At 44.9% G+C, this 16,955-nt stretch overlaps 1 protein-coding gene across 2 annotated transcripts in view; it reads right to left on the reverse strand.

Annotated features, from left to right (window-relative positions):
- BEGAIN (brain enriched guanylate kinase associated) overlaps positions 1-16,955 on the reverse strand; it is a 196,331-nt gene that overhangs the window by 110,559 nt on the left and 68,817 nt on the right. Inside the window, exons 1-2 of one of the 2 annotated variants that reach the window (XM_063147653.1) lie at positions 11,281-11,294; positions 8,375-8,464 (exon numbers count right to left, since the gene is read on the reverse strand). In XM_063147653.1, coding sequence (XP_063003723.1) covers positions 8,375-8,464; positions 11,281-11,294 — 104 coding nt within the window. Of the gene's footprint in view, positions 1-8,374; positions 8,465-11,280; positions 11,295-16,955 lie in introns of those variants that run through there. The other variant, XM_063147652.1, reaches the window with a different exon arrangement.

Raw genomic sequence — 16,955 nt, forward strand, 5'->3', positions numbered from 1 at the left:
ACATGTATCTCTAATTTGGGTTCATGTTTGGGCTGGTGGGGGCAAGACAAGTATTGTACACAACTTATTACAAAGAGAATGAATAGTAAAAAGGGATGTGTGCGTGTGTGAGAGAGAGAGAGAGAAAGAGAGAGAGAGAGAGAGAATTTTACAGTGCAATTCTATGGAAAAGTAAGTCCCATTGTGCATATGTGTTCAGTCTAAATCCTTTCCCTTATAATATGAACCGTTATTTGGATTCAATCCTTTGCAACAAGAGAAAAGAAATTTGCTCCACTACTTATGTGACAGCCCTTCAGTTATGACGAGACCCTCAGAAATGAGGAGGCAACGTAGCTTCATTAAATTAATAACAAGTGACCTGCAAATGGTGGTAGCTGTGCTAGAGACGGACATCTTCGTCTACACTGCCAGGTGGTCACCAACCTCAGCCACGGCCTTGCCTCTGCTTGCCATGCTGTGCAAGCTGCTAGACTGCCCAGAAAGTGCCTAGTAAGCACCACAAGGCCAGCTGTCCCCGTGGCAAGCCGCCATTTGGTGGAAAATGGTGGCTCGTTACTCTGTGCAAAAGGTCTTTTACTCAAATGTTGGCCGTAATGCCACCATTTATGCAAGATTAGAGATGCAAAGTAACGAGCCACCATTTTTATGTAAAACGGCTGCTAACTAATGGGATAGGTGGTTCATGTGGCGTGCCAAGTGGGGCCAGGCAGATGATGGGGTCATCTGGTGGGCCAAATGGCGGAGGGGAATCCATTGGACTCCACCCCCATATCAGGTGCCCTCGACATCCCTAAGCTGTGCTGGTCTTACTTGGCTAATTAACAAGGATGAGCTGACCCAAACCCCAGATGGGGACAGCCCTATATCTATCCCTGCACTCCATCTACATTTTTAGATGTTGAGGGGTGTCGCCGTGTGACCCCACCCCTTAAATCCCATGTCTTTAAGTGTGTGTCATGACCAGGCCTGTTCCCCTTGGTGCGGGGGAAGGAGTTTCAGGCTATCAATCCGAACCAGATTCTCACACTGAAGAAACAGGACTAGAAACGTCCCACCTTTCACAGGGAATGGGGGAGGTGATTCTCCCAGGCTCTTCACCAGCCAGGGATGAATCTTCACAGGACCTAATCAGTGAGAACATTAACAACACACAGGCTGTGGGAACTCATGAATCCTCTGAAGGAGAGGGGACTTCAGAGCTGACCGATCCCAGAGTACGCCATAGGTTCAAACGGGCGGAGCTAAAGGTAGGCGAGAGGCGGTCAGCTTGGCTAGCCTCTCACCAAAGGCTTCTTCAAAGAAATCTTCCTTGAAGTGAAAGGGACTCAGGGAAAAGTCCACCACCTTTGTTGAATGAACAATTGTCTCGCTTAGTTTAGCCTAGAGGAAGGTTCCTAGGTTTAAACTCTCTTGAGGTGCAAACAGATGTTTATTTAAAACGTCCAGAGAGCTTCAGCTATGGAGTGGTACATAAATGTAATAGATAATAATAATAATAATAATAATAATAATAATAATAATAATAATAATAATAATAATCTGAATAAAGCTTTGAGGATTACTTGGCAGACCTCTTTATTGTCTTGCACTACATGTGACTGTGTGTGACCTGTTCAGGTACCAAAGGAGGCTCCTTCCCTGCCTTGAGTGTAAGACCATATGGGTCCGGTCTCAGGAATTCCCCTTTTGCCTTAAAGCAGGGATGTTGAACGTCAGGCAGGCAGGTAGGAAAAATTGGGCCCACTTGTATTTTTAACCTGGGGTTCTCTAGATGGCCACAGCTTCTTCCTCTGGCCTCACTATCTCTCCCCTCACTGACAATCATTTGGTAGTTTCCTGGCTTTTGCACACTCCGTGTGCCATTTTATCAGGGGTCTGAATTCATGATTCTGGGTTGGCGCCGCCTCCCTCTGAAACCCCACGGTTTTCTTCTCCCACGGTGGCACTGAGTAATCCGTATGCTGAGGAAGGAGCGTGGGGTTTCCGGCGGCCATCTGGGTACTGGAGCTGCCCCCCTCTTCCTGGTGGAAGGCAACCAATCGCAAGTCACCTTCCATGAGGGACCACTCCCGGATTCGCCCTGGAGTGACATCAGATGGTGGAAGAGCTGTACTGACTTTGCTTTGATTGAAAAAGTTGGTGGAAATCCCTGACATGATAGCACTCTTCAAATACTTGAAAGGTTGTCACACAGAGGAGGGCCAGGATCTCTTCTCGATCCTCCCAGAGTGCAGGACACGGAATAACGGGCTCAAGTTACAGGAAGCCAGATTCTAGCTGGACATCAGGAAAAACTTCCTGACTGTTAGAGCAGTACGACAATGGAATCAGTTACCTAGGGAGGTTGTGGGCTCTCCCACACTAGAGGCATTCAAGAGGCAGCTGGACAACCATCTGTAAGGGATGCTTTAGGGTGGATTCCTGCATTGAGCAGGGGGTTGGACTCGATGGCCTTGTAGGCCCCTTCCAACTCTGCTATTCTATGATTCTATGATTCTATGACTTTTTTCAATTCGCAGCTTCGCTGGAAAGCCCCACAGTGGCTGCGAAGCTACACCTGTGTTGGATAACCCACCAATGGAATGCGACCCCCAAGAGCTTCTTCAAAATTTAATTTGACTCTTGGGCCATGTCTACACCAGCCTGATAGTCCAGGCTGAGTCCCTGTGCGTCTAAATGACACACAGGGACTCCTGGGGGCAGGGGCAATGGGCATGGGTTTTCCCAAGACTACAGGAGGAGTGGGGCCCCATCCCAACTTCTCCCCTCCTCCCTGCAAGTAGTGGGGGTCAGCAGAGGGAAGGAGCCAGTCCAGGGGCAGTCCAGGGACATTGGGGATCAGGTGGGAAGCAGGGTTGGGCCTTTTTAAAAAAATAAATAAAACATACCTTTTGCTGGAACACAGGGGTGCTCCAGCTCCTTAAAAAAAAAAAATGGGAGCAACAGCGCAATGTCCCTCCTCCCATCTGGGATGTCGTGCTTCCATTTAGACATCCTGTGACAAACCTGGAAGCAGGTAAGTCCGGGATTGCCCACCCCCCTCTGTCTACACCCTATGGCATAGAAAGGGCCTTGGTTGAAAGATGGTCAACATTGCTGGTGGGGAAGCTCTTACATGTGGCTACCTCCCACATGGCCTGGAGCTTCTAGTGATCATTTTGCAGCACAGGAAGGAGTCGTGTTGCAGCGGGTCTCGTGGCAAGGCAGTCAAGTTGGGAAGGGAGCCTGAAGGCCGAAGACAGGCCTCCAAGCTGAGAGACGATCACCGTTAACCTGACTGGGAGTCTTCAAAATGCATTGCTAGTTTTTATTAACAAGATCTCTGGTTTTGCTGAAGAGACATTCCTGAGGGTTATATATAACTGAGAGAGGTGAAGCTGCATGCCTGGGGAAGATAAATTACTCCACTCAGACAAGAAACGCAAGGGACTGGCTGCCAAATTCAACAATGACTAAGGGGATCTAAAGCAGGCTGGACACCGAAGGAAGCCTGGGTCATCATATTTTAGCCTTCCGAGCTTCGGTAATATGCATTTCACTTCAAATTATACTGGACAGGCCTGATCCTGGTTATTTGACAGGAGATAGAGGACCAGGGGAACGGCTGTAGCAAATGAACCCTTGTTACAGAAGAGGATCAAAGTGTTGGTTCTGGGGAGGGAGTGCCCACAGCTGGCTATTGTGGCAACAGCCGCCATATTGCTCATGCAGCCTCATGCATCAAATTGTACACAGGGTGGAGAAAGTGTTTGTATAACCTTCTCATAATATTAGAACCTAGAACCATCCAATGAAGTTGGTGGTGAGAGACTCAGGCCCTTCCTACAACAGCTGTTTTTCCAGGGATCATCCCGGGATCATCCCTGTGTGTCCAAATGATGCACAGAGGATCCCGGGATCAGAGACGGATGATCCCTCAATTTCCCCGGGATAACTGAGACCTCAGTTATCCCAGTTTTACATGCGGTCCTGGGATGATCCCGAAGACCACAGGTGGTTTGGGTTCCCATCCCACCTTCTTCCCTCTTCCCCATGAGTAGTGGAGGTCATCAGAGGGAAGGAGCTGGGACAGGGGGAGTCCAGGGCGCTCGTGGGTGGGGTGGGGAGCGGGGTCAGGGCGTATTGTGGTTTTTTTTCTTATCTTTTAATTTTTGCTGGAGCACGAGTGCATTTCAGCTCTGGCCCTTTAAAAAAAAAATGGCGGCCGTGATGGGAGCAATGCCTGCGACGTTGCACGGCCCGTTTAGATTGAGGGTGATGATCCCAGAAGCAGGTAAGTCTGGGATTGCCCCCTTTCCCTTCCTCTATACTCATGTATAGAGTTATTATTCTTGGAATAATAACTATAACAACTGTTAAGAAGGATGTTTTTGTGTGTGTGCGCATGTGTGTTTTGAAGAAACCTGTAAAGAAGTGTTTTTCTGAAGAAGTGTCTTAGAAATGTTTTTCTGAAGAAAGGTTTGAAACAAGTTATAAACTGGTACGCTTGACAATTCCGTATTCCTAATTCCATGATATATTTCTAACTTTATTGAGGTACTTTCCTTATATCTATTTTGACTCAAATATACTCATTATCACAAATATTTTCATGTAATTCTTCAATAACACCTTTTAGGGTGCTTCTTGCATTTGTTTATTTTCTCGGGCCATGGCTAGACCAGGCCTTTATCCCGAGATTTTTTTTGAAGGGGAGATGAGTTGGCTGAACTAATTGTGGCAGCCTTCCTTCATTTCTAAAGATATATTCTATTACTCATAGGCCATTTCTACACTTGCCTTTCCCCCCGGGATCATCCCTGTGCATCCAAATGACACACAGGGGATCCCGGGAGCAGGCAGGGACGACCCCTCCATTTGCCTGGGATAATCTTTAGGTCTAGCTAAGGCCCCAGTGGGAGATTCAGGGCAGAGTCAAAGAAGTACTTCTTCACACCGCACACAATTGGAGTTCACTACCGCAAGATGTAGTGAATGGCCACCAATGTGGATGGCTTTAAAAGGGGATTCGAGAAATTCATGGATTATAAGGCTATCAGTGGCTATGAATCATGATGGCTATTTGCTTCCTCCAGAATTGGAAGCAGTATGATTGCTGGAAAACATGGGCGAAAGGGTACCGTTGCACTCATGTCCTGATTGTGGGTTTCCCATGGGATAGTTTGGCTAGGGTGACCAACTGTCAGGATTTCCCCGGATTTATCCTGGTTTTTGTTCTTTCCATGGTGTCAGGGGGGATTTTCTATAATTTTCAATAATGTCCTGGAATGACACACCTTATTATTATTATTATTATTATTATTATTATTATTATTATTATTATTATTATTATTTTATATAGCACCATCAATGTACATGGTGCTGTACAGAGTAAAACAGTAAATAGCAAGACCCTGCCGCATAGGCTTACATTCTAATAAAATCATAATAAAACAATAAGGAGGGGAAGAGAATGCAAACAGGCACAGGGTAGGGTAAACAGGCACTGGGTAGGGTAAAACTAACAGTATAAAGTCAGAACAAAATCAAGTTTTAAAAGCTATAGGAAAAAGAAAAGTTTTTCTTTAAGGCTGCCATTAGCATGGCAGGAGGGAATGACATGCTTTCTTGAGGCACATCATTCCCCCACCCCGAGCTCCAATTGAGGTCTTAAAGGGGAAAGTGGGTCATTCGTGGACATTATAGAAAAGGCCCCAATTGGAGTGGATGGTGGTGGTGCAGAATGAAATCCTTTCCCCTCCTCCACTCCAATCGGGTTCTTTAAGGTGGCGGGGGAATAACGTACTTTCTGCAGGACTCAGAAAGCTGCTTCCCCCCACACACACTAGGTGTCCTCTTTTTTGGTTTCCCAAATGTGGTCACCCTAAGTTTGGCTTACTAAAAAGGTGAATGTGGGGAGACGCAAAAGAGCTTTACAAAATTATGCTTGGTGTGGAGAAAGGGGATAGGGAGACATTTTTCTCCTTTGCTCGTAATAGTAGAACCCAGTGGGTCATCCCATGAAGAAGATTGGTTGAAGCTTCAGGACAGATAGAAGGAAGGACTTCTTCATACAGCACATAGTTAAACTATGGAATTCAGTTCCACATGATATAGTGATGGCCACCAATTTGGATGGCTTTAAAAGGAGTTTAGACACATTCATGAAAGATAAAGCAATCAGAGGCAATAAACCTATATACAGCAGTTACAGGGGATCGTGGGCACTGTTGCACCAAGTCCTGCTTCTGGGGTCCTGATCAACAGCTGGTTGGCCACAGTGTGAACAGAATGCTGGACGAGATTGACCCTTGGTCTGATCCAGCAGGGCTCTTTTGTTCTTACGGCAATATGTCTCTGAATGGCAGTTTCTGGGGAACTTGAGAATAATGCTGCTATTGCACTCACATCCTGTTGTATGTGTTTCTTACAGGCAGCTGGTTGGCCACTCTGGAGACAGAATACTGGACTGGATAGGCCTTTGGTCTGATCCAATGTGTTCTAAATCTCTGATGGAATGCCTCTCCTGACATGAACCTAGCCATACACTATGCTCAACATCTAAGGTCCTCCTCTGGGTGGCTACTCCAAAGGAAGCTTAGAGGATGGCAACAAGGGAGAGGGCCTTTTGTGTGGTGGCCCTATAATTATGGAATGATCTCCCAGGTGCCAACATTGCTATCTTTTCAGTGCCAGGTCGACTTTTCTCTTCTCCCAGGCATTTAACAGCATATGTTGAGGTGTTTTTAACTGACCCCTGAATAGTTGTTTTAAATAAATGTTTTCTGCTTTTATGCTTTTTATGGTTTTAAATTTTGTATATTTGTTTTTAATATTCCATGTTTTAATTTTAGTAAACTGCCCAGAGAGCATCAGCTATGGGGAGATATATAAATATAATAAATAAAACAAAACAAAATTAAATTAAATTAAAAAGTCTATGACCACAAAGAATAGTGAATTTGACAGTGCTACAGTCCTGGCTCTATTAAGATTTTATTTGTCCAAAGATTATAGCTCAGGATTAGGGCTTGACTGCTCCTTGCACTTTACCATGGGGGTCACTAATCTACCATTCTGCTATATCTTTAATTTAAACCAGGGATGGGCAAAATGTCCCACCCTCCCCCCAACTACATAAGTCCTGCCATGCCACCAAAGTTGGCAGCAACAATTGCATGTACATACATACTCCCAAATTGTGCTTTTAGCACTGTTCTGTGATTTTATCACTAAATTTAACCATTTTAGAACTCTGTAGCCCTTACAGAACACTAAAACAATCAGGCACGGTTTCTCCAGCTTTTTCCACACACCAAACCATATTTCCACAGGCCAGAGATTTAAAGCAAACAGAATTACTGCCTCCCTCCTGCCCCAAAACCCAAGTAATCCAACAACATTTGGCCAGAGCAAGGATGGACAACCTTTTCTGCGTTGGTCCCTGCAGAACCTTTTTGGGGTACACAAATGGGCAGGGCTGGCGATGACTGGGGGGCAATGGGTGGGGCCAGAAACTCCCCATTCACACAGCCTCCCCCCAGGGATTGGGATCACTGGGGGGGGGAAGAGTAAAGCCCCTAACCAAGGCCACAGCTAGACCTAAGGTTTATCCTGGGATCAACCAGGGTTCGCCCCTGCCTGAGCACTGGATCCCCTGTGTGTCACCTAGATGAACAGGTTTGACCCCTGGACGATCCAGGGATAAACCTTAGGTCTACCTATGGCCCAAGAGTCAAAGTACACATTATGCTAATTGCATAACATGTAGCTGAGGGTTAACTTTTTATTTACTCTAATGTAAGAACCTGGGCTCCTGATTCGACTTGGATCCACTGTGCACCAGGAGAGGAGGAATCAACCTATTAATAGCCACAGATTAGCACAGGAGTAAGGGCCAGCAAAAAGTTGGTAATCCAGTTCGGAAATCATGGCAGTGTCTGAGATTTGTGATGCCGTATCCTCCTTATCCTGATCCTCCTCCTCCTTTTAAGGATCTTTTTTAGCTGCTACCATAAACTGGTATCCGTAAGTAAAATATGATGGCATGAAAACCATGGCACATGAAGCTGCCTGCATGACATGCCTAGTTTTATGAAATGCTGTTGCATCGTATATCCAAGTGACATGGAGATGGCTGGCAAAGGAGGTAGAGGTATAAAAATAAGCAGTGGAGGCAGATGGCTGTGATGTCAGTGGGGCGGTGAGTCCATTCCAGGTTTTAGTCAGAACCAGTCAGAACTCTTGGATAGCTCCGTTAGAGTTCTGACTGAAATCTGGAGTGGATTCACCACCCCACCGACATTGAGTCCCTCAGCCTTCACTGAAAACAAGCAATAGCAGTAAGTTATAAGAGAAACATCAACTTGAGAAAACATTGCTGTTTAATTACCTGTCCCAGAGGGTAGGCGAAGATTTTGCGAGCCTCCCCTGGAGTATTCTAGGTTGCCATAGGCAGGCTGGCACCCAGGAATTTCGTACCCTGCAGCATGAATAGAGGATAGACCATGGCTAGGAATGGGTCAAAACAGACATCGGTGTGGCAACCTAGCTAAACATCCTGGATATATGATTCATTAGTGTGTTTTGGATATATACAAGGTTCATAATAAGCACTTAATTTCTTCATGCATCCTAACTTCAGTGAGATCTACTGCCTATATCACAATCTCATGCATGCCTACTCAGAAGTAAGTCCTGTTGAGTTCAAGGGGGCTTATCCTGATGTAAATATGCATAGGATTGTTGCTGTAGGGTCAAAATAAAGGGTGGGCTCATGAAACATTTTTTCTTGTCAATGGACGCCTTCCCCCACCCTCCTGTATCCAGACAACTGGGTAGAAGCCAACTAAAGTCCTATTTAGAGTAGATCCATTGAAATGATTTATACTAGGGTTCCCATTCATTTTAGTGGGTCTAGTCTAAGTAGGACTGGATTGGATTCTACCCATTGGCAGTAAATGTGTCATTTGCTCGAAATCCAAGTTGTGGCTGGCTGTCCCTGATGGTGGCTTGAAGCCGTGTCTAGGATTATGGCAGGAACACTTCCTTTTTCCGAGGCCACAATGGTTGGAATGGCTGGGGTCCATCATCTCCATGCACACCCTGAAGTTCTTTCACATGGCTCCTTACAAAAAAGAAATCCCATGAAGAAAACATGTGGCCGATACACATGTGAGTCTTGCTACCACTAAAGGCCCTTCTCTGGTAAGCTGGCTGGTGATATTTAACACTCCTGTTATTTCCAAAATAAGCACTTTGTGACTGGATTTTGACAACCGATTCCTCTCCAATGCACACTGATGTCTGCAGTACTTGTGGGAACTGAGAAAATTTGGGTTTCTGGAGGTGTTCAATATATGAGGGATGCAATTAAAGATTGAATTTAGCCAAAGGCCATTACAATATATGATGGACAGTGATCCCTTCAGACAACCTACTTCTACTTCATGGAACTGTAGAAGCATAGAGTTCGAAGGAGCTCTGTAGGCCATCTAGTCAAACTCTCTGCTCAATGCAGGAAATCCAGAGCTAGGGCATCGTCAATAGATGGCTCTCCAGCCTTTTCTTGAAGAACCTCCAGTGAAAAAGATCCCACCATTCCTCTTGGTAATTGGTTCCATTGTCAAACTGCTCTTACCATCAAGACCTTTCTGCTAATGTTCAACTGAAATCTGGCCCCTGCAGCTTAGTGTGTGGGACGGGGCTGCAGCTCAGTGTATGGGAGCACATGCTTGGCATGCAGATGACCCCAGTTTCAATCCCTGGCTTGTCCAGGTAGGGCAAGGAAAGAATCCCGCCTGAAATGCTGGAGAACCGCTGCTGCCAGTCAGTGTTGACAATACTGAGCTAGATGGACCAATGGTCTGACTCAGTATAAGGCAGGTTCATATGTTCCTATATTCCTTCCTAAATCTACCCCCCTTGCAACTTAGGCCCTTTAGATCTAGTCCTGCCCTCTGGGACAGCAGATGACATTGCTTTGTTCTCTTCTAGGTGATAGCCCTTCAGTTATTGGAAGAGTGCTACCATGTCCTCCTTCCAGGCTATAGATACCCAGCTCCTCCAGCTTTTCCTCATAAGGCCTGTTTTCCATACTGCTGACTATTTTGGGTGCCCTCCTCTGAACCCATTCCAATTTGTCTACCTCCTTCTTAAAAGTACGGTGCCCTGTACTGGAGACATGATTGGTGAGGGCAAAAATCAATGCAGATTGGGAGGGAAAACCTAGTTGCATGAATCCGCCCAGTAAATGTTGCATGGTAAATGAGAACATCCCGGAGTGCAGGACACGGAATAACGGGCTGAAGTTACAGGAAGCCAGATTCCAGCTGGACATCAGGAAAAACTTCCTGACTGTTAGAGCAGTATGAGGTTGTGGTCTCTCCCACACTAGAGGCCTTCAAGAGGCAACTGGACAACCATCTGTCAGGTATGCTTTAAAGTGGACTCCTTCATTGAGCAGGGGGTTGGACTCGATGGCCTTATAGGCCCCTTCCAACTCTGCTATTCTATAATTCTATGATTCTAACACATCCTTTGGTACTCTCACCAGTGACAAGCTCACCAGGAAGCCTCTAGTAGAGAAGGAAAAACTTTAAGATGACAACTTAGAAATCCTAAAATTAGATTATTGTTGTTGTTATTATTATCATTATCATTATTATTATTATCTTGGCTGACTGTTTTGCATTTGGATCAACTTTTCTCAGGCCCTAATGAAGTTCTCAAATGTCTTAATTTTAAATGTATGCATGTAAATGAATTAATGTGTGAAAGGGAGTGATGGCTGGTTGTTGTTTTTAAAATCTCTCTCCACTGGAAGGTTGCTAAGCCTACCAGGGGAGTTTGAAGTCAAACATATTGCAGTAACATGCTTCTTGCTCCAGAGTAGACTTCTCCAACCTGGTGCCTTCTGGACATTTTGAACTATATCTTCTATCAGCCCCAGCCAGCTTGCCCAAGGGTCAGGGATGATGGATACTGTAGTGCAAAACATCTGGAGGGGGGTGAGTTGGCGAAGGCTGCTCTAAAGGAACAGCGAGGGCGATGCCATCTCAACTGGGCCAAGAATCAGATTCTGCACATCACAAAACTTCGCACATTGAGGCGGAACAACAGCTGCAAAACATATAAATGCAAAGAAGCAAATGTACAGGCCACGATGAACACACAGCTAAAGCAGATTGAGAGCCGGACAAAAGAACAAGTAGGCATGTGAACAACAGGAATTGCTGTATAAGAACGCACAGCTGGGCAGCACTAACACCAGGCATTCCTCCTAATCTTCAACATCACCTAAGTTTAACCATCTCTTCGGTGCATCTTCTTTTCTTTCCTCTAATATTCTGGAGCAATATCTGCACTGAAGTCAGGCAATGGATTTACACCCCATGTCCCATTTTTATTTAATAATGTATCCACATTTTCTTCTTTATGTTTGACACGTAAATCCTGCCTCATGGCTTTGAAAAAGCCATCAAGGAGGGTTTGCAAGACGTAACGTGTATCGCGTTCTGTCACCACATGTTAAAACAAAAATGGCAGCTAGGAAGGCCGCTACAGTTCACAGAAAAAGAGGACCAAAGGAGATACAGATGTCTGTAAGATTTGCATATGCTAATTTATATATGTAAATACAACTCTCTATAAGAATACAGTGGTGTAAGGATTATTACTCGAGATCTGCAAGACTGATTTCACTGATTTTTGTTTTAAATCAAAGCCTGAGCAGTGTAGATGAGCAGACAATGTTGAAAGTTTGGGGAAAAAACAAAGCTCAAGCTTTAGTAACAAAATAGTAAGTTTTGAAGAATTGCCTCTCTGCCAGAAGCAAACAGGGCGTTCCTTGCTGCATTATAAGTGAAGCCTCTATGCCAGAAACAAAGATGGTAGCGCCTGCTGGTTGTTTTCTCTCTCCCTCCTCCACCTCTATTAAAATGAAAAACCCATCCTGGCCAGAAGCAAAGATGGTGTGACCTGTCACCAGGTTCTCCATATATACAAATGACACCTGCTGAAATTCCCTTTTCTATGCAACTGTTAAAGATACAGGAGCCCTGTCTTCCTTTTCATATGGTCACCCTAGGTAATTGTTGCTTTTGGTCCTGCCCGTTTTGCCTTCGGCAGCCCCCGACAATGTTTCCAAAATGGAATTCAGCCCGCGGACTGATAGATTCAACACCCATGATTTACGTATCACCTGGAATCTAGTGGCCTTTGGTATCTGAAGACAGGGGCTCCATCTATAGAGACCAAAGCCTAAGGGAGCGCATGGATTGAACAGCAGCGTATGGTTGATGCCTACAACCAGCAGTCTTCTCCCATCACTGGTAATCTAGCTAATTGCCAACTGTTCTACATGCAGGAACTCTGATTTCTATTATGCATAATTAATTAGCACACAATACAGTCAGGACCTGCTAATCAATGGGTGCTGGCACAGGCTCCTCAAAGGAGCACCACAGAGGCGCACATTGCTCATAGAACTGGGCCAACTCCCGCAAGGTAACCATGGCTTTGGTAATTCGCTAATCTCCAGAAGCATAAAAACAGCAGCAGCTCTAATGAAAACCATTCCATTTAAGAAAGAAAGAAAGAAAGAAAGAAAGAAAGAAAGAAAGAAAGAAAGAAAGATTTGTTTCAGGATGGCTTCAGAGCACAAAGAACTTGCACTGGATGGGGCTATGGGAGGCGTGGCCATTCTCCATAATGCTCTGGTGCGTTGCCTGCACCATGTGCTAAGTGGTGGGTGGTAAACAGGGTGCTAATGGGAGCCTTGAGGGTGTTGTAAACACAGGAGTTTTCCTTCTGTCAAGTTAAGACTGTCAGCCCAACATTCAGCCCATGATTAGCTCATTTAGCACCCTCCCCGCCCCAGTCCCCACCCCTACTGGAATCCCCTTCTTATTTGCCATCAGTAATCAGAGATAAAATGAGAGATAAGGGCCAGATCTACACCAAACAGGATATTGCACTATGAAAGTGGTATATAAAAGGTAGGAGCCACACTGCTGCTTTATAGCAGTATTGAAGTGCACTGACAACTGTTGGGGCCCATTGACACATACCATATACCACTTTCATACCGCTATATCCTGCTTGGTGTGGCTCCTGCCTTTTATATACTGCTTTCATAGTGCAATATCCTGCTTGGTGTAGATCTGGCCATAGACTTTTATCTCTTAAAATTATTATTTTCTCTCTCAACTCCAACCAATGTTCATTTCTCCAAACTAAGGTCTTAGCTAGACCAGGCGAAATCCCGGAGTGAACCCAGGGATCGCCCCTGTGTGTCCACATGATGCACAGGGGATCCCAGGATCAGGGAGGGATGATCCCTCCCTTGCCCCGGGATCTTGCCCCCTACTTTGGGCCTGCTTTTTCCCTGGTCCCGGGCTGAGCCCGACACCGCGGAATGTGTGGCCCGTTGCTGCGTTGCTGGGAGCCGCAGGAGTGCTGCACCCATCAGGGATAGGGGGGAAAGTAATTAATTTTTTTAAAAAATCCTTACCTTTAGAACACAAGCATTCGTGCACACCTTCATCTTTTAAAAAAATGGTGGGCGCGACGCCTCTCCTCCTGAGGTCATCGCACCTAATGTGTAAATGGAGGAGGGCTCTCGCGTTAATCACAACACGAGATCTTCCCTCCTCCATCGCGGGCTAACAGGTAGGTCTAGCTAAGGCCACAGTTTGTCTTTCCTGAGTTAAAGACTTTTTTTCTTCAATTGACCTTGCATCAAACTCCATAATCTCCTGGCTTCCTAAGCAAACCTCCTGATCTCAACATTCTAACTAAACCTTTGATGTCCAAAATTATTAACCTTTTGGCTGAAACTGAACAGCACAGACATACACAAACATGAGTGCAACCATACCCCCACACAATATTTTACCCCAGAATATCCAGCTAAACACAAATATGGAGGGCAGTTCTGCTCCTTCAAAGAGGAAGAAACCATTTTTTATGTTAACCAAAGCTACAGAGACGTTTTGAGCCTGCCAAACCTTTATGTAGTGCATTGGCTTAAAGCAGCCTTCTGTGTTCTCGTGCCCTCCAGACATATTGCACTACAACTCCCATACTTCCCCTACTAACCTAACTGATGATTGTGATGGGAGTTGTAGTCTAACACATCTGGAGTGTGTTAGGTTGGCAGAAAGCTGGCTTAACGAAAGATGACAGATACACACAAACAAGGGAAACCCAAAGCCCTTGATGGTTTGTTTATTTTGCCTCTCCCACAGATGTGGCTGGGCAGTTTCTAATTCACCAGGTTCAAAGATGGCAGCCTGACTGCTAAATGAAATTGACTGAGGATCTATAGATTCTGCTAAAGCGGTCTCAACCCAAAGTGCAGAGCCTTGATTTGAAAGAAGTATCTTTTCAGTTTCTCATTAAAGAACACACAAATAAAAACAAAGCCTTGATTTTAACAACAGCCTGTTGTCACCACCCACCCTGGCTATGGTAAAGGTTAAGATTCCATATTCATTTCGAAAGGATACAACGAATCCCCACTTCCTTCCCTCCACTGTTTTCTGGAGATATTTTCAAGATCAGATGAGGATGCTTTTGGCAAGTCACTTAAGTATCCATGGTGCTAAGTGATCTGCATCACCAGCAGAAAATGCTAGCTGAGGAATATTTGCCACTGGCTAACAGCCAAAAGCTCCTACCAAAGCCAGCTGCTTTCATTATGGGATACATAATGCACCGTTCAGTGTTGAATTCCACTGGAACAGCAAAGCAAAGTCGAACAGAGACCTGTGCATAGAAATAAAATGCAGAACTGAACATCATGAGAATATCTGGTTTGAAACTAATTAGATCTAGTTCTCCCTTGGGTAGTAAAATGGCCATCCAGTCAGAGCCCTGATCCAATTGATTGATGAACACTATTGATCCTCAGAGTGGAGTAGACAAGCTGGGTCACTGAATGCAGGGACAGCTTGCATTCAGTTACGTTTTCTTCTCACAACTCTGTTTCTATGAACGGCATAGAAACCCTGAGGCACCAATTTAGGCGTGGGTCATGTCTAATAATCTAAGCCAGGCCTTCCCCATCCTAGTGTTTTGGACTGCAACTCTCAGCCCATGCAGGGTGGGGCAGGTGAGAGCTGAACCCCCAAACATCTGCAAGGGACCAAGACGGGAAAGGATGTCCTAAGTGAGCTATGAAGTCCTTGGTTTAGATCTGGTTTCACTCATGAAATCTCTGAGTGGCCTGAGGCTATGATGGGAGGCAGAAGAATGGCAAAAAGCAGTGGGTCTCCTATAAGCACCTGCTGGGCCCTAAGATCATCTTCAGTGGTACTTCTCTGGAAGCTCCTGCCGAAGGAAATCAGGAGGGTGGCTACTAAGAACAGGGCCTTTTCTGCTGCGGCACCCTGATTGTGGAATGAGCTTCCCAGAGAGGCATGTCTGGTGCTTGCATTGTGCTCTCTTCAGTGTCAGGCGAAGACCCTGTAATTTTCCTAGGCATTTTAGTTTTTCAGTTTCTGTTTTAAATCTGATACAGTATGTAGAGGGAGAAAACGTGGAGGCAGTGACAGACTTTGTATTTCTGGGCTCAAAGATTACTGCAGACGCTGACTGCAGCCAGGAAATCAGAAGACGTTTACTTCTTGGAAGGAGAGCAATGACAAATCTCGATAAAATAGTTAAGAGCAGAGACACCACACTGACAACAAAGGTCCGCATAGTTAAAGCAACGGTATTCCCCGTAGTAACCTATGGCTGCGAGAGCTGGACCATAAGGAAGGCTGAGCGAAGGAAGAGAGATGCTTTTGAACTGTGGTGTTGGAGGAAAATTCGGAGAGTGCCGTGGACTGCAAGAAGATCAAAGCAGTCCATACTCCAAGAAATAAAGCCAGACTGCTCACTTGAGGGAATGGTATTAAAGGCAAAACTGAAGTACTTTGGCCACATAATGAGAAGACAGGATACCCTGGAGAAGAGGCTGATGCTAGGGAAAGTGGAAGGCAAAAGGAAGAGGGGCTGACCAAGGGCAAGATGGATGGATGATATTCTGGAGGTGACAGACTTGACCTTGGGGGAGCTGGGGGTGGCGACAGCCGACAGAAAGCTCTGGCGTGGGCTGGTTCATGAAGTCACGAAGAGTCGGAAACGACTGAACGAATAAACAACAAACCATCATCATCATCATCAATAATAATAATAATAATAATGTAGTTTTAAACTTTTATAATGTATTTTATTGTTTTAATTGTTGTGAAATGTCCAGAGAACTTTGGCTATTGGGCCATATAAAAATGTAAAAAACAAAGAAGCTCCCCTGGCCCAAATAAATGTATCATAGCATCAGCCAGAAAGATTTAATGAATAATACTTTCTCTGTAAGGGAGTTGTTCCAGTCCATTATTATTATTATTATTATTATTATTATTATTATTATTATTATTATTTATATAGCACCATCAATGTACATGGTGCATTGATCACTCCAGTTGTTCTTTCTACACTTTTTCCAGCTCTGCAAAACCATTTTTTAAAGGTGTGGTGACCAGAACTGTACACAGTATTCCATGTGTAGTCACATCATAGATTTGTATACAGGTAGTATCATATTAGTTAGGGTGACCATATGAAAAGGAGGACAGGGCTTCTGTATCTTTAACAGTTGATTTGAAATGGGAATTTCAGCAGGTGTCATTTGTATATAGGGAGAACCTGGCAAAATTTCCTCTTCATCACACCAGTTAAAGCTGCAGGAGCTATACTAGAGTGACCAGATTTAAAGGAGGGCAGGGCACCTGCAGCTTTAACTGTGGTGATGAAGAGGGAACTTCACCAGGTTCTCCATATATACAAATGACACCTGCTGAAATTCCCTTTTCAATACAACTGTTAAAGATACAGGAGCCCTGTCCTCCTTTTCATATGGTCACCCTAATATTTGTAGTTTTTTCCTCAATTCCCTTCCTAATTATGCCTAACATGGAGTGTTC

The sequence above is a fragment of the Elgaria multicarinata genome, chromosome 2 (genome assembly GCF_023053635.1).
Source record: "Elgaria multicarinata webbii isolate HBS135686 ecotype San Diego chromosome 2, rElgMul1.1.pri, whole genome shotgun sequence".
NCBI lineage: Eukaryota > Metazoa > Chordata > Lepidosauria > Squamata > Anguidae > Elgaria > Elgaria multicarinata.